The 26696-nt window shown below is 57.0% G+C and overlaps 2 protein-coding genes across 4 annotated transcripts in view; both read right to left on the reverse strand.

Annotated features, from left to right (window-relative positions):
* Positions 1-469: 469 nt before the first annotated feature.
* CLASRP (CLK4 associating serine/arginine rich protein) lies at positions 470-25475 on the reverse strand. 2 transcript variants are annotated; one of them, XM_059382176.1, is made up of 21 exons: positions 25406-25475; positions 24284-24411; positions 15621-15718; positions 14984-15085; positions 14693-14772; positions 12526-12610; positions 11168-11316; positions 10207-10303; positions 8932-9010; positions 8772-8845; positions 7423-7464; positions 6018-6233; positions 5611-5901; positions 3888-4145; positions 3603-3642; positions 3195-3255; positions 2881-2939; positions 2765-2811; positions 1123-1205; positions 839-863; positions 470-618 (listed from the first exon to the last, which is right to left on the reverse strand). In XM_059382176.1, exons 2-21 carry the CDS (start codon positions 24380-24382, stop codon positions 576-578), a joined length of 2028 nt encoding a protein of 675 aa, XP_059238159.1. In that variant the 5' UTR covers positions 24383-24411; positions 25406-25475; the 3' UTR covers positions 470-575. The 2 variants fall into 2 exon arrangements, with proteins under 2 accessions (XP_059238159.1, XP_059238160.1); XM_059382177.1 differs by lacking the exons at positions 470-618; positions 839-863; positions 1123-1205 and having other exon boundaries at positions 3599-3642.
* A 181-nt stretch (positions 25476-25656) lies between these two features.
* Positions 25657-26696, reverse strand: part of RELB (RELB proto-oncogene, NF-kB subunit) — a 28870-nt gene continuing 27830 nt past the window's right edge. For both annotated transcript variants that reach the window (XM_059382181.1, XM_059382180.1), the window contains exon 11: positions 25657-26465. In XM_059382181.1, the coding sequence (XP_059238164.1) occupies positions 26077-26465 (389 nt within the window). In that variant the 3' untranslated portion in view covers positions 25657-26076. The remainder of the gene's footprint in view (positions 26466-26696) is intronic.

Here is a 26696-nt window from a genome sequence, read left to right on the forward strand (position 1 = left end):
GCTTTCTTGGGGTGTCTGAGGTGGGGCGGGTGGCTTCCCTCCTTGGGGTGGACGGCTGGACAGACCGGTTTGGAGAGGGGGAGGGGAAAGGCCAGCCCCCAGGGCCCCGGGCACAGCAGGACTGGCACAGAAAGCCGTGCTCCCGGTTCCCAGTGTGGGCGAGGCCAGGGCAGGGGCCGAGGCGAGGGTGGGGAGAAGCCTGGACCTGTCACCAGAGGCCTCTGGGCAAAGTCCCGGCCCAGCCTCTACATGCTGGGTGCTGGGTCCTTCCTGGCTAAGCCCGGAGTGGGCCCCTGCCTCCACTGAGCTATGGCGGGAACGGTGCTGCTGACCCAGGAGCCGCCACCCAGACACCCACGTTGGGGCAGGACTTGCCACAGAGGCTCCTAGTGTTGGCTCCCATCACTGAGCCAGCTCCCTCCCCAGCCGCCTCTGCTGGCCAGACCACACAGAGGACACCGAGCCCAGGTCAAGGGAATTAAATAATGAGTGATTTTATTTCATTAGAGATCAAACCAGCAGCATCACAGCCTGAGCCCTCACCCCCCCCATCTCCCTGCCCCCCACACTTCAGCCTAATGTCGATAATGGGGACTTCGAGATCGGGACCTTGAGCGCCTGGAGAGAGAAAGAGGGGTGCCATGAGGGCTGGGAGGAAGCAGCCACATGGTATGCACACACACAAACTTGTGACCCCTGGAACGGTGGCGATGGGGGAGTGTGTTGCAGAGGGAGGAACATTAACAAGGGTTGAGGCCACAGAAGGGCTGCCAGGTGGAGATGGAAGAATCAGGGCAGGGACAAGGTCATCTTCCAGGGAGCTGGTAGGCTGGCTTACCTTCGGGAAGAGCTGTATTCTCGACCTGGAAAATTAAGAGAACAAAGCCGATGCTCAGGGACCAGGCTCCCGGGCTGCAGCCAGTCCCCTCCCCTCAGCACCCAGGACCCCGCAAGGAGCACTGCTTCTAAAGCCTGCCGTTCCCTGTGTCTAAGCTATCACATTGATGCGCGTGTCTTAAGAATACTAACCCACGGAAAACCACGGCGGAAAATGTACCAGGTTTCCTGCAGCCCAATTTCGGAGTCTAGCGCTCCCGGCCAAGTGGCTGTAGAGATACTCACTGTAACGGGGGGAGGGTGAGCGGCTCTGTCGGCTGTACTGGCGTTCCCATTCTTCTCGCTCCTTCTCTCTACGTTCCCGCTCCCTGCAGAGGGAAAGAGAGGCAGGAGCACGCATGAGCATGTGATGAGAACACTGAACTGAAGGGCGAGGCTGGTTGTCTGGCCAGAGCAGGTGCTTCCAACATCCCGGCCCAAGTAGCAGAGTCAAGATGCAGGCAGTGCTGCTGTCCTTGTTCGGACACGAGAGCACTGGGCTCAGAGGAATACCGGCTGGGGAGAATGGGACTGAGCTCTCAGCCAGCTTTGCTTTGAAAGGCGTGCTGAACAGACGCGGGATTGAGCTGGAAAGTTCAACCTTCTCCCGTCACACTCAGGTAGTCTCAAACACAGGGACCCACGCACTAAGTGCTTCATTGGCCTTTGTCAGGATGCCCGGGACTTGTGACCCCAAGGGCTATATTTACTGGGCCCCTTGTGCTTGCCTGACCTGGATCCGTCTGAATCTGCCCAACAGCCTGTGAGCGGGGACAACTATTCCATCCCCATTTAGCAGACGAGCAAACGGAGGCGCAGACACGAAAGCTTGTGGTGAGCGGAGGCAGGCTCAGAATCCAGCTCCGACTGACCACAGTGCCGAGTCCCCGGGTGCCCGCTTTCCCAGCTGATGGAGGCAGGCCGCACCCTGAGGCCCAGCACATGATGCGTGTGCACCGAGCACAGTGATGAGACAAGCAACAGCCTGCCAACATGTGGGGCCCCACGCAGGAAGCCAGGCAGCAGGGACCCCAGGAGAGGAAGAGGAAGGAGCCTCGGCTCAGAGAAACGAGGCTGCTCGTGAGCTCATGAGGACCGACAAGCAGCTGGAGACACGGCCTTGTTGCTGATGGACAGGCCCTCCTCGCAGCACTGAGCACTCAGGTCTCCATTTCTGCCCACCGCCCGAGTAGGCCTGCGCTCTCAGAGCAGGTCACGCCCCAGCTACCCTGCTAGGTCGTCATCAAGGTCTATCCCGGCTGCAAAGGATGAAGTGAGGCCTGAGAGGGCCAGCGCCCACCCTGGGGGCCCAAGGTCACAGACAGGCAGAGCCAGGACCGGACGCCACGGCTGCCTGGTCTAGGATGCGAGCCCGGCCCCTTTGTAGTTAAGAGCCGAGAAACAGAAGGGGAGCAGGTAGAAGCTGTCACGGAACCAGCCTGCTGAACACCACCTCTGATCTGGGGGCTGGGCGCATGGCAAGAACCTCGCAGTCAGACCTGCCCACTCGTCCATCTCAAGTGACATCACCCACAAGCAAGGAAACAAAGCAGGGCATGCCAGATGGAGGTCAGCGCTCTGAAAAAACACGGCAGACTGGGAGGATGGCGGGGCATGAGGTGCTACTCCAGACAGGATGGTTGGGGAGGGCCCCCCAACGAGGGAAGCCAGAGAGGAGAACACAAAGGCCCCGTGCATCCTGGCCAGCACAGCTGGGAGGAGCCATGACAGCCAAAGCCAGAGGCCGACAAGGCCAGATCGGCACTCGGACCTTTTCCCACCTGAGGGCTGGAGTAGGCAGCAGGGCTAGGAGTGAGGTGTAGGGAAAAGGAGGGCAGCCCAAAAGTGGGGGGCCGCGACCCAGATATGGGAACCATGATCGTCTTACTTCATGCGGATCTTGCGGGCCATGGCTCGAAGCTCGTCCTCCCGTTCCTGTTGGGCGGATGTGGCCATGAGGGCGGGCCGGCTGGCACCCGGCCCCGGGCCCGGCCCTCACCTTACCTGCCGCTCATGCTCCTGCTGGATCATCTTCTCCTGGGCCGCCTTCTTATCCGCCTTGACTGCGGGGAAGGAGAGACGTCATGGTGGTCGAGGGGTACCCCCAAAAGTACCCCCCCTTCAAAGACAGCAAGACTGAAGCCAGAAAGACCAACCAGATGGCCACAGCACTTAGCAGGGGAAGGGCATGCACACTGAATCTCCCCCAGAGTGCCACTGTGCTGACGCTTGCCTGGCCGGGAGCGGGCAAGGCCCCCAGGCTAGGCTGGTGGGCAGAGGCGCGGAGACCAGGGACGGGGTGGGGTGGGGAGACATACACTGCCTGTTCAGTGCTTTCTGCATCCTCAGCTTCAGCTTCTCCTGCGGTGTCAGCTTGGGCTGGGGAAGGGGGAGAAGAGACGGGAGAGGGGGTGGGTGTCCGGAGCTCCTACCACCCACCTCATCCAAGAGCCTGGGATTTGTAGGGACACGTGGGGAGCAAGAATTGGCCGCAGACACCCCCCACAAGCGTCTGAGAGGCCTGGGGATAGCTGGAGCCCCAGTGGACAGTGAGGAGGGGAGGAGGACACAGACCTCACAGGTCAGAGCATTCCCGGCCCGCTTCAACCCCAGGGCTGGATCTCCCGGCCCCCCCCCCAGGCCCCCCCCTGCAGGCCCACCGGGCCCAGCTCTCGGGCACTGCTGCTGGCGGGAATTAGACGGGCGAGTTCCAAATTCTTACTGACTTTGGCAGCTCCTGTCTCTTTACCAGCGGCAGGTTCGGTCCTGGGAGGAAGAAAGGGTAGCTGCCACCTCTGACCCCAAACCACTTCACCACCGCCCACAGGGAGGGATCATGTCCCTTTCGGATCCCTCAGGACGGAGCCATGTCCCCTCAGACCCCTCCAGAGGCAGGACCAAGCTCTCTTCCAAGAGCAGAGGACCAAGCTGTCTTCCAAGAGCAGAAGCTCTCTTCCAAGAACCTTCCCCGAGGCTGCCCGCTCTCCTCCTGCAGCCCTGCCCCAGCTCACTTTTTCAGCTTCTCGCCCACAGCGGGGGACGCCGCCGGCCTGGTCAGCTTCTCCCTCGGGGGCGATGGCGAGTGGCTCTGGCTGCGGCTGCGGCTGCGGCTGGGGCTGCGGCTGCGGCTGGGGCTGGGGCTGCGGCTACGGCTCAGGCTGCGGCTGCGGGATGGGCTGAGGGACCAGCTGCTGCGGCTGCGGCTACTGCTGTGGTGCCGGGGACCCCGGCCGCCCCGCCGGTACCGGTCCCCGGAGCGGGAGCGGCTCCTAGGGGCACGGCAGGGTGTGGGGAGCCGTGAGGAGCTGGGAACCCCCTCTACACACCCCCAGCCTGGCTCAGAAACTATGGCCCTCCCCCTGGGCCCTGTGGAAGCTCCAGGTGTAACCACCCTGGCTGCTCCCTGGCCTCGATCTGCATCTACACGGAGCTCACCCTCCAGATACAACCACCCAGAGACAGCTCCTGCTTTTCACTCAGGAGACACACTCCCCTGCTCCCCTGGGATGTGACCCGGCTGACCAGCGCCCCTTTTCTACACATGGTGCCCAGCTCCAGGCTACCAGGGGCTGTGACCTCACCCACACCCCCAGCACACTCCTCACCTTGCTGGGGTCCAGTGGGGACCACCCCCTTGCCCACTCTTTCCACCCACCTACAGCACAGACCCACGAGACCCAGCTGGGGCACATGCAGTCCCATCTTCTCTCTGTTTGGGATGCTGGGCACTTCTTGGCAAGGGCTCACCCCCAGGCTGATGTTCGAGATGGGGCCAGGCCCCCTCCCGTGCCCAGCCTTTCTCCTGTGGTAGCCCTGTGTCAGGCTACAAAGAACAAGCTGGAAGCCAAGTCTAGGCCACACACAGATTCTACCGGGACTAACCAAGTTTTTACAAAACTCAAATTTGTGTGCGATGTTGACAAAATGAACTACCTTTTAAAAGGGGACTCTCAACTTCTCTTGAGAAAACAAGCCAGGACAACACCGGGCCTGCCACTGCACAGCTAGCTGACAACCCGACTAGAGGGGACACATGTGCCCCAGTCCATCCAGGCCCACCTGGTCCCTTTATTTTACCTGCCAGGCCCTGTAGGAACTGACGCTGAGATGCAGGCGACAAGAGACAAGGCTGGTAGCAGTGGCACCTGCCCAACACTAGGCCCTGTACCCAGCACTCACGTGCATCACTTGTCACACCTTCACAACGACTCCACAAAGGGAACACTATCCTTCCTTTACACAGGAAGAACCAGGAAATTTCTGAGCAGGGTCAGGATTTGAAGCCAGGTTCACCCACTGAGCCACACCGACATGAGGCAACCCCGATCCCACCAAGGGAGAGCCCAGGAAGGCCGCTCCATTCCTCAGGGAACTCGTTTCCTACCCTGCCTGCAGCATCTCTCTACCGCAGAGGGAGCAACCCAGCCCTGGAGGCCAGCCAGGTCCCTACTACAAGCCCCAGGACACGCTGGAGTGTCCACATACCTCTCTACACCTCCCCAGGGAACCGCGCAGCCCCCCTCCCAGGGAGGACCAGCTCAGTCCCCTCAGAACGTAGCTGTGCTCCAGCCCTCATCACCACATGGGAGGAGTCGGGGTGAGGCACATCTCCCCTGCAAACCGAGTGCTTCCTCACACACTGGCAGTGGGCCCATTCCCCTCCCTCAGAGCCAGGTCTGACTGACCCAGGGCTGTGCCCTCCCCCAGGCCCCCCCATACATCAGCGCCACACACCTGCTTCTGCGCCGGGGCCCATAACCACCGCGCCGGGCAGGCGAGCGGGAGTACCGGTGTCCATCTCGGGAGCCCCCGCCAGAGTGCCGCCGGCCGCGGCTCCGGGAACGTGAATAGCGCCGGGAACGGGACCGAGAGCGGGACCAGGAACGGGAACGGGAGCGCGCATGGCGGCCTGAGCGGTAGTAGCCCCCACCTCGGCGGGAGCGGGAGCTGGAACGGGAGCTGGAGCGGGAGCTGGAGGTCCTCGAGGCGGAAGAGGAGGAGGAGGAGGAAGAGGAGGAGCGGCGGCTGCAGGCGGGGCACGGAGGGCCGGTCAGCACGGGCCTGGGCCAGGGCCCCCCACTGCCCCGCGTCCCCTCCCATAGTGGCCGGGGCGTAGGGCGGGCAGCGTGAGTGTTACCGACCGGGCGCTGGCATTACGTCCCGGTGCGGGGCCGCCGGGCTGGGGGGGTGCGGGGGGCTTCCCTGTGGTGGCCCCTGATGCGGCTGCTGCCGCTGCAGCCGCAGCTGCCTCCTCATCGCTGCCCCCAAAACTGGTGATGAACGTGATCTTCTCTTCACGGCCTGGGGTCGGGGAGCGGGAACGGGAGCGGGACTCAGAGCTGGACTCAGAGGGTGACCTATGGAGCAGGGAAGAGAGGACTCAGCTGTCCAGCTCTCTGGGAGTCCACAGGCTGACACACATGGTGCAGAGCCCCACAAATGAGCACTGTCGGACACCCAGCACCAACACACCTGGCTGAAGGGCAGAAAGGAACCCAGCTATGCAAGGGCTTAACTCAGCCACAGAGCCTCAGCAAAATATGCAAGAAAAGAGAGCGACAACGAGTTGTACTAATTTCGTGTTAACTATTAAAGAATAATGAGCAGGGGTGCCTGGGTGGCTGTACTAATTTTGTGTTAACTATTAAAGAATAATGAGCAGGGGTGCCTGGGTGGCTCGGTGGGTTAAGCCTCTGCCTTCAGCTTAGGTCATGATCTCAGGGTCCTGGGATCAAGCCCCGCATCAGGCTCTCTGCTCGGCAGGGAGCCTGCTTCCCCCTGGCTCAAAGCCTGACTCTCTGCCTGTTATATAATTAAATCTTTATATATATATATATATATATATATATAAATATATAAATATAATATAATATAATATATATTATAATATATAAAATATATATATATATAAAAAAGAAGAATGAGCAGATCTGCAGATTTAACCTGGGAGGATCACTTCAACACAGACATCCATCAAGCAAGTTCTACACTGTTAAGCATGGCACAATTCCATTGTTATAAAAAGAAAGTACCCATGTCCTCAGATTGAGTGTCTACCTACACTGACCTTGTACCCAGAGGTACCCGTCTCGTCTCCTGTCCTCCTAAGAGCCCAGGGCGGCAGGTTCCTCCCACCGCATTCTGAAGAGGGTACCAGGTTTAGGCTGACATCTGTCCCTCTTCAAGGCCCATGCCCCATCGCTCCCACACCCTGGAGACACATGTGTGCGAGGCCAGGCCCTCGTGTGCAGAATCTCTCACTGCTTATTTCTGGGAGTTTAGATCAAAGACATCTCTGATTTCTCTGACAGACTTTTTGCCATGCTTGCTCATTTTTAATATATGACTACATTGTGTTTAATTCAGAAAAAAAAGTTCACATTTAAAGAAAAAAACACCGAGAAAGCAGAATAACATTTTGGAAATCAGAATAACGATCCAGACCCACAAATGACAGCGGGTGCTGAGAACCACTGACCCCCCCACCCCCGGCCCTGCCCCTCCACCAGGTTTGCTGGCTGCCCCTCCTTGGGCCCTGGAACTCACCGTTTATAGGGATCGTAGGTAGGGCTGTCTCGGCGGGCATAGCTATGGAAAGAAAAGCGGAGTAGGACAAATAGGGGCTTGGGATCCGAGTGGGTGAAGAACTGGTTCCACTCACCCAACCAAGGAGCCCAAGGGCAGATACTGGGCACTGTGAGTAGGGGGCTGCTAGCCAGGTTTTAGGCCCTACCTTGATCCCTCTGCCTACCCATCTCTGATCTGTGCAAAGCAGGGACGTCGGCCACACCCCGCAAACAATGTCCTGGGCCCCTCCCGACCCTGGGCAACAGACTCCAGGAGCCTGAGTCCTGCTTGGGCTCGGAACCCCAGAGTGCAGCATCCCTCCTGCCATTCCAAGTCCCTGGTCCTGTGACCTGGATCCCAGCTGGTTCATGAGAGCGATGGTAAAACCAGAAGCGCTGCAGTGTCTCAGATGCTCACTGCGTGCCAGGTACTGAGTACCTCACTTCTATGAACACAGACGCCCTTCATGACAACTCTCGGGGGTCATTCACAGCTCAGAGCTCAGGATACCGAGGCCCAGAACAGAGGAATCACTTGCCCAGCGTCACACAGCTCTTAAATCAAAAAGCTGGGCTCCCCAGCCAGGCCCTGTGGCCCCGAGCCTGCACCTTTATGTGCTACACTGACTGCACCCCTATGGGGAGGAGGATGACAGCAACAACCAGTGCAGCTTTCCCGGACCCCACACCAAGCCCTGAGCCCACACCAGGCTGCTTAAGGCCCACAGCTACCCTCAGGGACTCTCCCTGCCTGGAGGCGGGGGAGCAAAGAGGCATGAGTTTGCACTCAGCCTCCAGGGCTGACAGGCAGAGGCAGGCTCGTCTGGAGGCCACTTGACCTGGGCAGACTCTGTGCCACAACAGGCCACCTCCTCCCAACCTGCTCCAGACCTCAAAGTGGACCCTGGTGCGCCCCAATCCTTGGAGATCACAGTACTTTTTCCAAAGGAGGAAACTGAAACTCGAGGGAAGTCATTTGCCCCAAATCTGACAAGGACATGGCCCAGGAGGAGAACCAGGAAGGACTTCAGGGACAGGGCTGTTCCCCTTGACTCTGCCCTCCTCTTCAGCTACCCCACACCACCTCCACATTGGTGCCTGGGACACCTGGCAAGAGTCCAAGTCCAGAAGGGTGAGGGGAGTGGCTGGCAGGGCAGGGTGTCCACGAGGCCATCCCTACCCTAAACCTTCCCCGTTTCCTGCCCTACCAGGAAGACTCTGCTCACAAGTCCAAGCCTGACCCTAAAGAGTCTCCGTGAACCCCAGCCCCTCCCCCAGAGCCCTGAATGAGGCTGGAAGGGCAGGGGCAGAGGGGAGAGCTCACTCTACCTGGGTGGGCTGATCTTCCGGCCCCTCAGTCGCTTCTCCCGAAACTCCCTTCGCTGGCGCCGGGAGCGGCGGCCCTGGAGAAGAGTGGACACCCTGCTGGTGAGGGATGTGCCTCCCTGAGCCATGCTCGTCCCGCCCCCCACGCTGGCCAAGCCCTCACCGAGTACATGGCCTTCTCTTCCTCAAGGGCCTTGGCATGCTTGATAGCCTCTGCCTCCTCCTTGTCTTTCCGGAGCATCCTGTAGAGGAAGGGAGGGGGTCATAACGGAGGGGGGGCAGGCCACAGGCAGAACTGTCACTGGAAGACCGAGATCCCATGCCACCCTGGGGTCTCTGCTTCGTTCAGCGCTATTACTGAGCAGCTACTGCATGCGGCGCTATTGTGCGGACTGAGGATTCATTACTGAAAACAAAAATCCTGGCCCTCGTGGGTCTAGGTTCTGGAAGAAGATAACGACCCAGGCAACGTGACAAGTAGTAAGTTAAACAGTGAAAACCTGGTCAGGAAGATACATTGCAGATAGGGGAAAAAGGACCGGGGGACGGGCGGAGCTGCTGCAGCTTTCAATAGGAATGTCAGGGGACTGAGGAGAAACCACAGGGAATAAGCAACACAGACGCCAGCAGAGCCAGAGGCAGGTAGCGGTGGGGAAGTCTGACGGCGATACATAAAATCTTTAAAAAAAAAAAAAAAAGAAAGAAAGAAAAAAAAGGGGCGCCTGGGTGGCTCAGTGGGTTAAGCCACTGCCTTCAGCTCAGGTCATGATCTCAGGGTCCTGGTATCGAGTCCCACATCAGGCTCTCTGCTCAGCAGGGAGCCTGCTTCCCTCTCTCTCTCGGCCTGCCTCTCCATCTACTTGTGATTTCTCTCTGTCAAATAAATACATAAAATCTTTAAAAAAAAAGAAGTCTGACGGCAGAGAGGAGGCTTGGGAGGGAGGAGGCACGGAGGCTGCGTTGGGGCAGTGTGTGCAGGCTAAGGAGCAGAGGAACAGAAAGATAGGACCTTGTGGCTGAGGTAAGGACTCCGGCTGCCCTAGTGCCAGGGCCCTCATGGAGGGTTCTGGGTTCAGATGGGATCCCCCAGATTCACACTGGATACCCTGTCCACCAGGGCGGCTGTATAGGATCTGCACAGGGTATGGCCCAGGGAAAGGGCCAGTCAATGGAGCCTCCTCTCCACCAGGGGGTGCTGTCTACCAGGCCCAGGAGCTCCGGGAGCTCTTAGGGATCAGAGGGCCACAGGACAGACACATGGCGCTGTGCTCAGCCTGTTTGTGCAGCGGCAAAGCCTGGTGCTCAGCACCTATCCCAGGAGCTCAGGAGCCTGTGTGTGTGAAGCACTAGTGCTGAGGAGGGAGGCGGCCATCCACAGCAGGGTTAACGACGGACGCCAGGCCTCGAGCATGGAGGAACACCAGCCTGCAGGCCTCACCTGACGAAGTCGCCGTCGGCCATGCCATAGGTCGTGGCCTGCTTGTTGAGATCTGCCACCTGCTCCTGGTTCAGTTCGTCCACATCCACCTCCACGTCTGCACCAAGAGAAACGCTGTCAGAGGCCAAAGCCGAGCGAGAGGACTGGGGAGAAGGGGCAGCGCCCCGGGAGATAGGGGCACAGGGGAGATGCCCACCAGACTGGAGGTCTCTGCAGGCAGGGAACAAGTCAGCTCATCTTGGCATCCCCAGGCTGGCATAGGGCTTGGCCGGAGGGGAGCACGACCAACGGCAGGGGCGGTGGGGGGTTGGGGGAGAGAAGATGTGACGAATGAGGGCCCAAGTGAGCATCAGGATGGATAGGTGAGACCAGTGGACAGAGCGATGTACGATGTGCAGATGGGGACGGACTGGGAGGCAGGTGTGGGTGGGTAGGAGATGGGGGCGGTGGTCACAGGTGTTCAGGACCTAAATGTACTATGAGTAAGTGGAAGGCGGAATGGACACGTTCCGGATGTGTGATAAGCAGCAGTGGGCTGACAGGAGGCGGGGAAGACAGGTGGATGGCTGGAGCCATGGGTATTTGGGTAGGGGGAGAACGGCAGTGGGTGGGGAGGGGATGATTCTGCAACTGAATGAACACTTGCTCTCCAGAGGAGACAGAAAAAGAGGAAGACAGAAAGGCTGACCCAAGCAGAAGAGAACGGAGACAGAACCCAGGTGGGGACAATATCATAAAAGCAGTGTCCTAGAAATGAGAGAGGAGAGAGACAGAGAGGGAGGCCGGCACAGAGGAGCACACGAGTGAGGACTGGGAGGACAGCCGAGGCTGGAGTGCCCCAGAGCAGGGACGGGAGAGACGGGGCTCGTCAGTGCGGGGCGCCCCACAGAGGGTGAGGAACGAGACACAAAAACGATGCCCAGGGACTGCGGGGTTGGGGAGGGCAGAGAGGGGACCCCACCGATGTCGGGGATGACCTCATCTTCGTCCGAGTTGCTCTCCTCCTCGGCTGGTGACTCCTCCTCCTCTGGCTTCTCCGCCGCCTTCTCTACCTCGGCCACGGTGCTGTCTTCATAAGTGTAGCCAATGGAGGCCTTCTTTTCCGCCAGCCTGGGGCGGGGGAGCCCATGAGCCAGGAGGGCCCCAGGCAGGACGCAGCCCAGAACCAAGACTTGAGAGCATATGGACTTCCCAAGCTCCAGCCTCTTGAGGGCGCCCTTGCCTCTGGCCCCTCACACATGCTCTCCCTCAGCCTAGAACCTTCTGCACCTGCCTCGCACTGGCCCCTCCATCTTCCTCCAAGCTCCAGCTCCAGGGTCTCCAGGAAGCTGTCCCCCCAGGCAGGGTCAAGCACCATCCTGAGCTCCTCAGCCGTACCCACATGGAGTCATGACTGTCCGGGAACAGATCTCTCCCCCTGGCAGACTGAGCTCAAGAGGGCAAGACCCAGAATTATCCTGGGTAACAGTATGGCCCAGCTTTACCCAGAACAGATGAGCGGCCTCAAGCACGCATGTTGCTAAATTAATTTAGTCAACGTTCCCAGATGTCCCTCAAGTGTCAGCCTCATCATGAAAGTGGGCTCATGGGTAGGCATCAGTCATCGAGAAGCTTCCACAACATCCGTGCAAATCCCAGATGAAGGAGGGCAACAAGAGCTCATGCTCAAAGGGGAAGGCTGGGCAGCAGGAGGGAAGCAGTCGTGCTCCAGCACTGCTATGGACAGGAGGGCTGAGCACTGCCCCACAGGAGGACAGGGCCACCCCGGCAGAAGGAACAAAGAGAGAAGGGAGACTGCCCGCCAGGGACCTCCCTGAGCCAGAGGCGGCTCCACCTACAGGCCTGTCACCCCCCCCCACACTGCTGTTCCTCCAGGGACACAGCCCAGAGACACCCCCTCTCCAGAGTGACGCCACCTGCAGACGAGCCCACACAGGGCAGGCATAGGACAAACAACCCACAAGCTCCATCCACTGCGGGAATGGGGGTTGCGAGCTAGCCACACTGCAGCTCAGCAACGGGGTCCTCATAGGCAGGATGCAAACCCGGGCCTGGATCACCCCAGGGCCAGCTCGACCAACTTCACCTCCTACCGTACCCCAAGCTACAAAAGCAATGCAGAGGCTTCTCAGGAAATCCGATCCCTCGGGCACCACTTCCTCCTCTAAGTGTTTATTAAGTGAGCACTTATTATGGACCACACGCTGGCCCAGACTATGGGAACGCCGAGGTGGATAAGCTGGAGCAGGTGGTGCCCTAGTTGGGCTCACTGTCCCCCTGCCTCCCCCTATGCCTTCATGCCCCCAGACGTCAACTCACTTCTTCTTCTCATCCTCACTGGGTCTCTGGAGGCCTCCGTACAGCTCGTCAATGTAGATCTGGTACAGACACTGCTCCTCCGAGACTGCAGCAAGGGGAGAGGCAGGGGGTCAGAGTGAGGGCAGAGGCAGTGACACAAGAAGGCAGAGAGGGGTAGGAGGGCAGGTACAACCCCAGTTCAGCCAGGCGCAGAGTCACTGGCGGGCACAGCACTACAGATGGCGTGCGGAGGACACAGAGACCATAGGAGGACCCACCACGTGGCCGTGGTGACTGGTGGCGGGGGGCGGGGGCAGTTAAGTTCTCTCTGGCTTGTTTCCTTTCTGTAAACGGGGAGCCCTGGAAGAGCGAGCTCTTGGCACAGGGGCAACGCAACGATTAACCCTGTAAGGGAGGCCTCTGGTCAGATACTTCAGACCTGCAAACTTCTGAGCGCCAGATGTCACCGGGACTGCAGGGGCCCTTCCACCACAGGCCTCTCTGCGACTCAGCTTCAACTACACGTGTTTGAAGCCATCTAGGCTCTCGTTTACCCACAACACCTAACATGGGGAGCTCGACGCTGTATCCGAGCCTTCCCTAGTCTTCCCTGCAATGAAACGCATGGGCCTGACTGGCTGCGGGGCCTCAGGCAAGTCCCCTTCCCTCTGCGGGTCTTTTCCATGTGTGAAGTCAGGCTAGGGGGCTGGACGGGGAGCACCGTCCCTTGCTCCCGCAGCACTCCCTACCCTCGTCCAGCTCCTGCTGGGGCATACAAAACCCGGGAGAGGGCCCAGCTGGCCTGTCTCACACCAGATGCCTCTTTCTCCCTGCTCCAGCCCCACAGGCTGCCTATGCCCATCCTCCCACCTGCCTCTTCTGCGGCCCCCATCTCCTCACTAGAGCGCCTCCCCACTCTTCCCCGACCCCCACCTCTGTCAAGCACCTCCGAAAAGAGCCCACCATCCGTGAGAACGCCTCCTCAGCCTGCAATCACCAGCCACACTGGTGACTGTGTGGCAGCTGCCCTCTCCCCAGTGAGCCCGCCAACCCCGGGAAGGGGGGGCCCGACACACCACAGGTGCTCAGGAGCGGCGGCAAGGAATGAACGCAAAGTCAGACGGAACTAAGGAAACCCCTGGCTCTGTGGCCAAGTACCCCTGTAGGCCTGGGTGAAGGCAAGAATAGCACCAATAGCGAAGACGATAAACTTCCCTGATTCTAACGCCTGGCTGGTTGCTAGGATTTTGGCAAGCTTTGGTATCGGAGACACCAAGACAGTCATCTTCGAAACAGAAAGACGCGGGAACTGCAAACACACAGCAGGGGCTGACAGCACCAGGCTCAGGGCCAGAGATTCATGCACCCCTCACCGGAAACTTACAACCAACCCGGGGGACAGAAACCATCATGACCACCCTTCTCTGGGAGGAGAGCAAGACCCGCCAGGCTAAGGGCCTTGTGTGGCCCATCTTCTCTTTAACTCAACAAGGAAACCCTGGGAAGGGAAGTCTCAGTCCTCAGGACTAAGCTAAAGCTTGGAGCTATCCATCAGGAGGCAGCAGTGGTTAAGGGTGGGGCGAGAATCCCAGATCCTCGGACACGATGTTCCCACCAATTCCTGAGCCTCAATGCCCCCATCCATAAAATGGGTGTGACTGCTAGGGGCTGTGCAGATGTGACGAGATACTTAACACTGACTAAAAGGTCCAGGTTCTGAAATTCCCTGGGCAAGCCCAGAGTGAGGAAAACTGTGAGCCTCCATTTTCTCATTTGTGAAGCAACACGGTGATGGCTCAGAGAACGACACCCACCCATACAATCGTTTGGCAGACTGCCAAACTCTAAATATTCCTGAACAATTCCTAAAAGAAATTTCCTCTTCAGAAATGACATTCTGACCCAAACAGGCTGGGGGAAACACGCAGAGTGAAATAGTGTGCTCCTGCTATCTTCCCTAACTTTTTAGGACAAAAGGCCAGAGAGGCAGAAGGTGTGGGATATGGAAGTGACCTCCGCAGGACCATCTCACTCAGGAGACACACCTATACTGGTCCAGAGATGGAGGCCTGAGAGAAAAAGAGCGGGGAGCAAACCCCCAGGTCCCGTAGGAGAAAGCACTGGAGTAAAAGTGGTCTCCCCACATCCACGGACGCCCAACCCGCTCGCCATGCCCCAGCTCACTCACTGCCAGCGAAGTCGTTCTGCACCAGGCCTCGGTAGCGCTCGTAGTTACATTTCCGCTCATCTGACTCCTGTTCTGGGGAGCTTGTGGGGATGTCAAGGTCTTGAGATCAGAGGAAAAGGGAAAGCCCCACCCCAAGCCAGCAGGAGTAGGGGAGGAGGAGCCTGGCTCAGGCTGGGAGGCTCCCCGCTGACATACCTCCTTTCCAGGAAGGGGACAGACAAGCAAAGGCTTGGGAAAAGGTGGGGAAGCAGGCAGCTCAGGCTGCCTGGCAAGGCCTGGGGGGGCTCTTACATGGTGGTAAGCAGCGGGGGCGTGTAGTCGGGGATGTGATCAAGGTGGGCACGGACATCGAAGCGGTCAATCATGTTGTTGGTGTCCCCCTGCCAGGGCATCCTGAAATGGGGAGCAAGGAGTTGAAGTTCCCCAGTGCCCACACCTGTTCCCTGTCACCCCAAGCTTGGGAGCCTAGCCCTCAGTTCCCTGTGATTTTCCAGGCCATGGGTCCCAACCTCACCCTCGACTTCTCAGTTTCTTATGTCACTAATACACCTGAATCCACATTTAAGGCTCCTGGCCTGAATAGGAAACTTGGGGCCCTATTTCTCAGAACCAAGCAGAAGTGGGAAACTCAGACCAGATCCCAGGGCCACTTGTTAAGCCCTGGTCACCCTGAAACATCCCCTCTGCCAACACACTTGCCACTTCATCTGGGCCTGTGGCCCCAGCCCCACCCGTTCCCATCTAAGTCCCCTGAGCTCCCCTGCATACTGCATCCCAACCCCTGCCCGCTCTCCCTGGGCCACTGTCAGCTCCTCATGCAGGTCAAGCCTTCCTTGCCCGATTCCCCACATGTCTCTCCACACCCCAGTCCCTTCTGGCCTCCAACCCTGAGACACAGACACCACCCCGGCCTTCTTCTTGGCCTCACATGTTGACGGGGCTCTCGGCGGCCAGGGCGACTGCGGAGTCCAGGTGCACCTTGCATGCTCGGCCATGCACCTGCAGGAACTGCGCTGGGTCCTTCTTCTGCGGGAAGAGACAAGGCAGACGTCACCACCGTGCTGAGCTCCAGCCCTGCAAAACCCAGCTAAGCAGCGAGCTCACCACTGACCGTCAAGTGGGCTGGGCCTCAGAGGTAAACTAACCTGCAGGGGGGTGGCCACACTCACGGGGGCCACCTCAGCTCTAGGAACGGGGGACCGTGAGATGGTGAAGAAAGGCTCTGAGCTCTGGCCCAACCTTCTGTACAGCCCATACCAAGATCTTCTGCCCCAAAAATATGATCCCCCAAATCTTCACCTCCCCACCCCCACCCCAGGTCACTCATTCAGAGCCAGGCGTGAGCCCTCTGGCTTAGCCTGGCCTCTAAGACACCGGGCCCACATGAGCACAGGCAAAGATGATCAGGATCATTAACGATCAGAGAAATGCCAACGGGAACCACAAGACACCACTTCACACTCATGAGGACAGCAAAAACTGAAAAGGACAGACGTTAACAGAGTTGACAGGAACATGCAGAAACTGAGCTCTTCAATGGTTAAACAAAGAACTTCCATAAGACCCAGCAATTCCACTCCCAGGGATACACCCGCCGGAACCGAAAACAGATATTCAAATACTTGTACCCGGATACTCAAGCAGCACGACTCACCATGGCTGAAAGATGGAAACAATCACGTGGCCATCAATGGATGGCCGATAACCCAAACGAGCCAGATTTAGACCCCAAAACCTTGTCAATAACGAGGAGTGAGGAACTGACACGTGCTACAACAGGGACGGACCATGAAAACGGTGCTCAGTGAAAGCGGTCAGTCACAGAAGGCCCCGTGCTGTATGACTCCATTTCTGGGAAACATCCAGAACAGGCAAATCCAGAGAGACAGAAAGTAGAGGGATGAGTGCCTGGCCAGGGCAGGAAAGTTGGGGGGACTGACTGCTAATGGGAATGGAGTTCTTTTGGGGATTATGGAAATTTTCTAAAATTAGGCTGTGGTGACGGATGCACCATGCTGTGAATATTCTGAAAACCCCTGAATCATACACTAGGTGAACTATATCTCAATAAAGCTGTTAAGAGGGGCGCCTGCGCGGCTAGTGGCTGAGCCTCTGCCTTAGGCTCAGATCATGATCTCAGGGTCCTGGGATCAAGCCTGCTCAGCAGGGAGTCCCTCTACCTGCCTCTCTGCCTACTTGTGATTTCTCTGTCAAAAAAATAAAATCTTTTTTTTAAAAGATTTTATTTGGGGCAACTGGGTATCTCAGTGGGTTAAAGCCTCTGCCTTCAGCTCAGGTCATGATCCCAGAGTTCTGGGATCAAGCCCCACATCAGGCTCTTTGCTCGGCAGGGAGCCTGCTTCCCTCTCTATCTCTGCCTGTCTCTCTGCCTACTTGTGATCTCTGTCTATCAAATAAATAAATAAAATCTTAAAAAAAAAAAGATTTTATTTATTTATTTGGCAGAAAGATAGAGAGCACAAGTAAGTAGAGAGGCAGGTAGAGGGAGAGGGAGAACCAAGATCTCTGCTGAGCAGAGAGCCCCATGCGGGACTTGATCCCAGGACCCTGGAATCATGACAAGAGCCAAAGGCAGCTACCAACTGAGCCACCCAGGTGCCCCAAGAAATAAAATCTTTAAAAAAAAACAAAGCTGTTAAGAAAGCCCCAACATAGAGGACAATGTCCCGAGTCTATGCTCCTCCAGCCCAAGCCCTTGTATGGAGCTCACAATTTCAGGCGTGTCAGAAATGGATGAAATCTACCACCAGTGCTCCCACGGCTGAGCCTTCTGAGTCCCGGACCCTGGCTGGGCTCCTGCTGCGGGCCACATCAGAGAAACCCACAAAAGCCACAAGAAGGACTGCTGCCACCCACTGAAAGCTGGCCAAGCTGCAGGCAAGGCCTCCCCAGGGTCCAAGGCCTCCTCCCCACGCCCTAGTCCGGCCAGCCTGTCCTCTCGTCCAGGCCATTTGGCAGCCTCCTCCAGGGCTCCCCGCTGCCAGCCCGCCCTCCACAGTTCATCTCCCACACAGGGCCTGGGCAGGGGGGTTTCTGCTAAAACCTGTCAGGCCACACCACTCTCTGACTCCTCTCTCCCAGCTCTGCCCCAGGCGCACCAGCCTCCACGCCACTCCAGGGCCACTGCACCCATGCTCCACTCGGAACCTCTGTGCTCACTCTTCCCCTGGCCTGCAAAGCTCAGGCAGGTGGCTGCCCTCTGGCTTACTTCAGATCTCTTTCTAGAAGCCTTCCTCATCAACTCTAAGTAGCTCCCTGCACAAGCCCATACTTACTCGCAATCTCTCCTTAACCCCACCTGCTCTCTTCACAACACCAGCCACCACCCCATTTCCCATCTCCCATTCATTTACCAGTCATCCCTCACCCCAGAACGTAACTTCCACAGACAGGGATCACCGCTCTCTGCTCACCACTGTACTCCCTGTGCCCGGAGCAGACCTGCTGTGCTGTGCCCAGAGCAGACCCGCCCCACAGCAGGCGCTCAGGAACACGGGCTGAAGGGAAGAGAGAATGAACCCTGACAGATGAGGAGCCTGAGCCCCACCCCAAACCCACCAGCATCAAGTTCCCAAAACCCCGCACGTCCTCAATGCCTCCCCCGCCCACCAGCAAAGAGCAGAGGACAGGCACAGAGGACCACAGCTAATGCCGTGTCCCTCCTGCACTCGCCAGGCACCAGGCTGTTCCCACTCAGCTGAGGGGGATCCGCCCAAGGCCACAGGGTCCAGCAGGGGTGGTGCTGTGGGAATCCAACTGCTTGTCCCAAACCTCACTTCCCTCCCTCAGCCCCGTGACAGCCCCTGGCCAAGACTCCCTCAGGCCCCTGGGGCCGCTGCGGCCCAGTGCCCAGGTCCCACAGCTATCGGGGGACACTTCTTGCAATACGGACACTGCCTGGTACAGGGAAGCCACTGGCCGTGCCAGCAACCGCAGGAAAGAAAACACATCAGGCTAGGAGTAAAAATCCACGTCCAGGGCCTGGCTCTGCTGGAAGATTCTGGAAAAGCCAATGAACTGTCCTAAAAGCCAGGCCCTGACCTGTTGTTTTGTAAATTTTCTCAAACTTCTCAAGCACAGGACAAAGGTGATCAGTGTTCCTGAAGAGGAAACTGAGCAGTGTGGCTGACTTGCTTGAAATCATGCCAGTGACACACACCATTAGGATTTGAACCCAAATGGGCCTGACCCATAGGAATCCACTGTTTGTTTGTTTTCAGTAATTTTTTTTTTAACTTTGGTGAAAGGTATATGATAGAAAATCTACCATGTTAACTACTTTTTTTAAAAAAAGATCTTATTTAAGGGCGCCTGTGTAGCTCAGCTGTTAAAGGTCTGCCTTCAGCTCAGGTCATGATCCCAGGGTCCTGCAATCGAGCCCCTTGCATCAGGCTCCCTGCTCAGCTGGAAGCCTGCTTCTCTCTCTCCCACTTCCCCTGCTTGTGTTCCCTCTCACAGTCTCTCTCTCTCTCTCTGTCAAATAAATAAAGAAGTAAATAGATTTTATTTGATTATCTGATAGAGCACGGGCAGAGGCAGGAGCAGATTCCCTGCTAAGCAGGGAGCCCCACGTAGGGTTCGAACCCAGGACCCTGGGACCAGGACCTGAGCTGAAGGCAAATGTTCAACGGACCACCTAAGCCCCCCAGGCACCCCATATGTTCGCCACTGCTAAGGGTACCATAGGGTCGCATCAAGGTACATGCACCCTGCAGGGCGGCTTATCTCTAGAACTTCTCCATCTTGCAAAAATGAAACTCCACAGCCAGTGAAGGACTACCCTCTTCTCCTCCCCCACCCCAGCAGCCCCCCTTCTATTTCCTGTTACTAAGGGCACGACTACTTCAGAAACCTCCTATAGGTGGTATCTTGCATCTTCTTTTTTTTTTTTGGTGCCTGGTTGATTTCACTGGGCATGATGTCTCCACTGCTCCTCCACGTGGCAGCATGTGACAGGATACCTTTTTCCGAGGCTGAACAATATCCCACCGTACAGACAAACCACCTCGTCCACCACTTCTTCAGTCGATGAGCAGTTAGGTTGTTTCCCCATCTTGGCTAGTTTGAGTAACAGGGCAGGGAACATGGGGTGTACAAATACCTCTGCGACACCCGAAGTCCGTTCTTAACCACTGGCCTATCCTGCCTCCAGGATCAGACAGCGTCAGAAGAGTTCTCAGACTCTTTCATTCATTCATTTGATAAACAGGCACCCACCACGGGCTAGGCCCCATGCTAGGGCCACGGCAGTGACAGACACAGCCCCAGCCCTACTCTCACCGCTCATAGTCCAGGGCTGGGGACAGACTGCCCCCACCCCGGATAGTGATGACCCAGAGTGGACAGTGCTACGATGGGAGAGCCCAGGGGAATGTCTGACTCAGGCTGGGCAGTGGTGGGGGTAGAGGGGGGTGGGTCAGCCTGGGGTTTTCTCGAGGACAGGCTTGAACTGAGAACTATTTATTGCCCATTTTCTTATCAACAGGGAATTCTTTATCCAAACCATTGATTAAAGAAGAAAGGTGACAAGGACAAGGGGAACAACAGAACCAGGCTTAGCCAGGGGAGAGAGCTGGCACCAAGGACAAATCAGGAGGCGGGAAGCCAGCCTTGTGCGGACCACCCACTCAGCCTGCCCTGAACTACCTCGGCTTCCCCAATGCTCGCCCCACAGCCTCCTCTCCCGTCAAGACGACGAGGCCCATGTGAGCCGCCCCATCCCCTCCTCAAAGCAGCCTTCAACCACTGCCAGCAACAGGACAGCTCCGCTCTGCAAGCTGCTCACGCGCCCGCATGGGGACAGCGGCGGCTTGTACGGGCCCACACCACACAGCGCCCCACAGACACCGCTCTTGTTCTTGCCAGTCCTCCCTGTCACCCAGGGAGAAGGGCTGATGATCACCACTGTCCCGAGGGGGAAAATAAAGCTCAGGAGGCTCCCAGCTACCAAGAACAAGAGCCAGAGTGCCCCCGCTCCAGCCTTCTTTCCTCCACACCGTACAGATTCCCGCTTTATCAGGTAGGAAGAACTTCAGTGGCAACCAGAGCCAGCATTTACCGAGCAAGTCACCCCAGGCAGGCCTACGCTGAGGTTGGATGTGCCCCATCTCATCGAGCCACCCTGCGAGGGAGGCGCACGGCCCCCACCATCTGAGGCAGACCAGTAGCTGGCAACCAACCTCTGTTTCCCCTCCCTCAGCAGTAACACACTCCTGATATGTGTGGCGCAAGGCCACCCAAGATAGAGCCTATGCCTCTCAGGCGCCTTTGTACCCATACGTGAGCCTGGGACCACTTTCCGGCCAGTGGGATGAGTGGAAGTGTTAGATGCAAACATTTAGAAACTTTCTTAAAACTGGCATGAGGGGCGCCTGGGTGGTTCAGTTGTCAAGTGTCTGCCTTTGGCTCAGGACATGATCCCATAGTCCTGCAACTGAGCCCCGCATTGAGCTTCCTACTCAGCGGGAAGCCTGTTTCCCCCTTCTTACTCCCTCTACTCATGTTCCCTCTCTCCCTGTCTCTCTGTCAAATAAATCAATAAAATCTTAAAATAACAAAAAACTGGCATGAGCACTTGGATGGAATGTAGAGACAATGGCTGGAGTCTGAGCAGCCCTCTTAGCCCTCCAACGACAGTAAGGGAGTCCACATTCAGCTGAACAACAAAATAGTCCTTGAGCAGAGCCAGCTATTTCAGGGCCTTCGGGGGGAAAAGAAAGAAACTTTTATCTTCTCAGCCAAACCTAACTCTTCAGGATACATCATTTCACATGCAAAAAAGGAAACAGGCTCCAGCAGACAGTCACTCCCCCAAGGTCACACTGTACGAAAGCAGAAGAGCTGGAATTTGAACAAAGAGCCCTAGGACTCAAACTCTGCAGACTGAAGCATTTTACTATTTTGCCTCCAGCCTGTGTCACTTTGGACAAGTCACTGCACCTTTCAGAACTTCTATTTTTGCAACAGAAAGCCCAGGTGAAGTGCCAGAAGAGGTCAGGGTTCAGAGTCTGGGTGAGAATGCCAGCTATGTCCTCTTGCTACATGACTGTAGCCCAGGACTTTCTGAGCCTCAGTTCGCTCATCTGTAAAACGGACGTCAATAAGAACCAAACCCGAGGCTGCCGTGAGGCTCTGATGAAGCGTAAACACCTGTCAAGCACCTGGCACAGAACGGTCAGCACATAAATATGCTCAGTAGCACTGGCCGATTTCATCAGCACCATCGTTAACATGGAGACCGGTCCCAACCTCTCAATGCCGCTCGAAGGCCTCGGAAGTCCCAAAGCTGTGGGCACTGGGTCCAGCTCACTGTGAGCCCTCATTATAGCTCACGGAAGCCCTTTCCTACTAGACACTGTTTTCCTAGCCCATGCCGGGGCCTCAACTAGGACAGGCCCAGACCCGGGCCCTGCCCTCACGGTCATGCTGCAGTTTTCCCAACACCACCAGAGAGGGGTTCGCCTTGAGCCCAGTGGTTCCTTCCTGGGAGACAGAGGGCAAGTGAGATGCTCTCAGAGATTCGTTTCCTACAGTAATAGCAGCCTCTGTTTCACTGGGGACTCTCAGGATTCCAAGAAACCACGCATCTAAAACTCTTCTCACAGAGCCAGGAGCCTGGAAGGAGCAATTAAAACGGTAACTGCTACTCACTATTAGTGAGTTTACTCATTTACTCTTTCAAACTGTATTTGTTGGCCCCAAGCTTAGGACGCAAAGATGACCTGAATACTAGTCCCCAGTCTTAACAGAACTAGATATATACGTATTAAATTCCAAAGGAGAAGAACATGGAGCTGTAATGGCATTTATATGGGACACCTGACTGAGTATGGGGGATGACGGAAGACTTCCTTGAGGACTGAGATCTGAGATGAGCAGTCGTAGTTACCCAAGTATGGGAAGAGCGCATGCAAAGGCGCTGTGCCTATGTAATTCTGAGAGCTAAACTGATACTCTTTATCCATCTTTTGCATTAGAGAAAGTCACTCTAGATAACAAGGAGGCTAGATGGCTGGAGTAAAGGAAGGCGACAGAAAGCAGAGTGGCATGAGTCTAAGTTGGCGGTGGCGGGGGATGGGGGGGGATGTGGGAGGGGGCAGTGTGTGTGTGTGCAGTGCAAAAAGCCAGACCATGTCGAGGCTTGAAGGATGTGTTGAGGAGCCTGGGCTTTTTATTGAGGGCACTAGGGAGCCTTGGAGGAGTTCAGAGCAAGGAAAGGACAGGGTCAGCCTTGTGCTTTAGAAAAGACCTCTCGGAGCGCCTGGGTGGCTCAGTGGGTTAAGCCGCTGCCTTCGGCTCAGGTCATGATCTCAGGGTCCTGGGGTCGAGTCCCGCATCGGGCTCTCTGCTCAGCGGGGAGCCTGCTTCCCTCTCTCTCTCTCTCTGCCTGCCTCTCCGACTACTTGTGATTTCTCTCTGTCAAATAAATAAATAAAATCTTTAAAAAAAAAAAAGAAAAGAAAAGACCTCTCGTCTACGGCCATACCATCCTGAACGAGCCCGATCTCGTCTGATCTCGGAAGCTAAGCAGGGTCGGGCCTGGTTAGTACTTGGATGGGAGAAAAGACCTCTCTAGCCCTGCTGAAGAGGACGGATTGGAGAGGGGCAGGAATGAAGGCCAGGAGATCAGGTAGGAGGCCAAAACAGAGATACAGCAGTAAATAGGAACACCTATATTAGTATCATCTAGCAAGAAAATTGAACCTGGTACACTAGTGCCATTTCCAGCTGAGGTCTTAAGGGCAAGTAGGAGTTAAAGAGGTGAGGGGAGACATGACAGGCACAATGCCCTATGGTGACAGGGGGAAAAAGGGCCAAGGGAGCTACCCAAGGATGACACAGAGAGGCTAGCAGAGGTCAGATCAACAAGGGCCTTTTAGGTCACAGGATGGAGTGTGGTCTTCTCTCTAAAAGCAACTGAAGCGGGGCGCCTGGGTGGCTCAGTGGGTTAAAGCCTTTGCCTTCGGCTCAGGTCATGATCCAAGGGTCCTGGGATCGAGCCCCCGAATCTGGCTCTCTGCTAGGCGGGGAGCCTGCCTCTCTGCCTATTTGTGATCTCTCTCTGTCAAATAAATAAATAAAATCTTTAAAAAAAAATTAAAAAAAAAAAAAGCAAACGGAGCATCAAACAGGAAAGTAAAGTGATCACAGTCCCCTTAAATGAATACTGATGGCACTCCCACAGGGTGCCAAGCCAAACCTCCAAGAACAGCTAAGCTTTTCTGAGCACTGCAAATACAACAGGAAGACAGACAACCTTCAGGAGGTGGTCAGTCTTCTATCTAGACTGCTCTGTTACAAAACTTCCCTCCTTCCTGCTAACACCAGCTCTGTACTCTGAGGCCACACCAAAAAAGACAATAGCCTAGAACCAAGAAAATGCCTCTGGTTTTTACCCACGGGTATGCTCAAGAACCAAATACTGAGGAGAGCCCTGAGGAAAGCTGGGCTCTTGTTTGGGCACATTTCCTAGCCCAAACCCCACCAGGATGACCTCCAGGGAAGGTCCCACCCCAGATCAAGGCCAGTTACTCACGATCTTTTCTTTCTTTTTTTTTTTTTTTTACTCACGATCTTTTCATAGTACTCCCGCCGCCGCTCTGCCCTCTTCTTATAGTCAACCATCATGCCTCGAAGCTTCCGCTCATGCTTCCGAGCCTCGTGCCACATCGTGGTGAGGCCAAGCTGGGGGCCTCAACCTGGGGGAGGAGAGGAGAGTGTCAGATGGGTTGTAAAAACCGTATAGGCAGAATCAGTCACCTAACTAAGCTGGTGACAGAGCCCATCCCAAACACCAGCTTCAGGGAAGGGAAGTGAGGCTGAAGAACTGTGTGCCAGATGCTGGAGCATATTCCTGACAACTCTGATCCAGTACCTTGGGCTTCTGAAACCCACGCCCACCCAGGATATTCTGGAGTGAGTATCCCTGGGAAAGGAGTGTCCTGGATTCCGGGCACTAGAATCAAGGATGAAAGCTGTTGGAAGGTTAGGAGTGAGTGAGTGAAGTAAAGTCCGGAGGCAGGTCCTAAGCAGGTGGGGCTGTAGTTCAAGTCAGGGAGAGGAGCGGAACTGGGGATACCCGTGTGGGTAAGGAATTAATGCAAATGAAGAAAAAAAGACTTTATGGGAACAGAGCAGTGGTATGGGGCGGAGGAGGGGGAATGGGGAGAGGGTGGAGATGGAGGGCAGGTGAAGGGCGTGGACGGAAGATGACAATGCTTGGGGGAGCTGGGGGAACGTGGGGAGGTGCTGTAAATAAAGATCAGATAAATCTGAATGGCGGGGGCGGGGGGGGGAGATGAGGCGGTGAGAAACCGAGTAGAGAATCAGGGAGGCGGAGCTGGCAGACAGGAGGGGGTGGGCTGTGCTCTGGGGCAAGGCTTGCGGACAGGGGCGGAGCCCAGGGGTTTGGACTGGGATCCCGGGCCTCGAGGTTCGGGCTAAGGGTTCTGACAAGGAGGCGGGGCCTGTGGTAAGCGGCGGGATCCGATGCGGCGAGTTTGGGCCCACCGCGGGGGCAGGGGTGCGGCCTGAGGCGCCGCAGGCCGGAGCGGGTGCGGGGCCAGCGGCCGTCGGGGCTGGGGCTCCGCAGAGGCTCAAAGCAGCTCAGGGAAAGGCCAAGGCTAGGGCGAAGCTATGCCGACGCCCGCCCGAAAGCCAGGAAGGAGGTCTGGGCCTGCTGCTTGCACTCACCGGCTCGTCGCCGCCTCCCACCGCTGCGCTCGCGCGCTGCCCGCACCGGAAGCGGAAGTAGGGGGCCGCTCGGAGGGGAGAGGCGGAACGTGGCGGAGCGCGCTTCCGCCGACGCGAAGGGCGGGCCCTGGAGGGGAGGGGCGGGGCCTGGAGGAGGCGGTTGGGAGAGGCGGAGCCGGGGAGGTCACCGAGGTTTCGTGCGTGTGGGCCCTGGAGTTTCCCCAGCGGCGAAGAGACCAGACTCCCAAGGCTCAAAAACTCATCTTTATTGGGAAGACTCAGAACAAACAACCTTTACCCCCCACCTTCAAGCTCGGGGGAGGAAAGCCGAGGATCTGCACCTTTCTCCCATATGTACACTCCAGAATCCGCCTGGAGAAGGTGCCCCCACTCGCGGGGACTGAGGCAGCTTTACAAGCTGGTGCATGGGAGCCAAGCCCCTTTACCTCTCCGGACTCGGTTTTCTCATTTGTAAAATGGGCTCAGGGGAAACCGGTGCTGCGGAGCTTCTCACCAGCGCTGAAGATGTCCCATTCGGAGGAATGAGGAGGTTGGAAGACCGACCAAGGGTGGCCCAAGGGGACGGAGGTGCTGGACATCCTGGCTGGGTTTGCACGACCCCTTCCACCTCCCTCCCTCCCTCCCTCCCCCTCTCCTCCAGTGCCTAGGGGCTACGTAGCCTCCGGCCCTGGAGACAGAAGGCCTCCCCCAAAGCCCACCTCCCGGTACTGGTTGGGGAACATGTTGCTGCCCACAAGGCTGGCCGTGCCCCCGTCCCCGGGGCCTGGGGCCTGGTATGAGTCCAGCGTCATTGGCTCGGAGCCGGAAGGATCTCCAACCGCGGGCCCTGCAGCCCCATTGCCCGTGACAGCGCTGACGAGTGGCGGCGCAGGGGGCAGCATGTCCAGCATGGTGAAAAGTGTGGGGGCTGTGGCGTCGTCGTAGGCAAAGCCGTCGTCCAGAAGGTCCGACCCACCGGGGGGCTCCAGGCCGGGGAGGGACACGGTGCCAGAGAAGAAGTCTGTGTCCGGCAGCAGAGCTGACGGAGGGAGGAACGGGCCTGCATGAATAGAGAAAAGAAGTAGGATGCTTTAGCGGCAACTCCGGGGGCTAACTCCAACACTCCAGTGCCCTGACAGTATTAAATACATGATCACTGTGGCCTCCTTTAATCCCAAGGAGATCCCCAGGGTAGGAACTATCACCATCCTCCTTTAATGAGCACACTAAGGCAAGATAATTCAGTCACACATAGCTGGCCAGTTGTAGCACCAGGGTTCCAACCATGCTC

The sequence above is a fragment of the Mustela nigripes genome, chromosome 17 (assembly GCF_022355385.1).
Source record: "Mustela nigripes isolate SB6536 chromosome 17, MUSNIG.SB6536, whole genome shotgun sequence".
NCBI classification, from domain to species: Eukaryota; Metazoa; Chordata; class Mammalia; order Carnivora; family Mustelidae; genus Mustela; species Mustela nigripes.

Coding starts and splice junctions, on each gene's coding strand:
- CLASRP (XM_059382176.1), bottom strand. CDS start 24,382: ATGTGGCACGAGGCTCGGAAGCATGAGCGGAAGCTTCGAGGCATGATG. Junction 4,146..5,610: donor GGGCCCCGGCGCAGAAGCAG/GTGTGTGGCGCT, acceptor CCGTGCCCCTAG/GAGCCGCTCCCGCTCCGGGG. Junction 619..838: donor GAATACAGCTCTTCCCGAAG/GTAAGCCAGCCT, acceptor TTCTCTCTCCAG/GCGCTCAAGGTCCCGATCTC.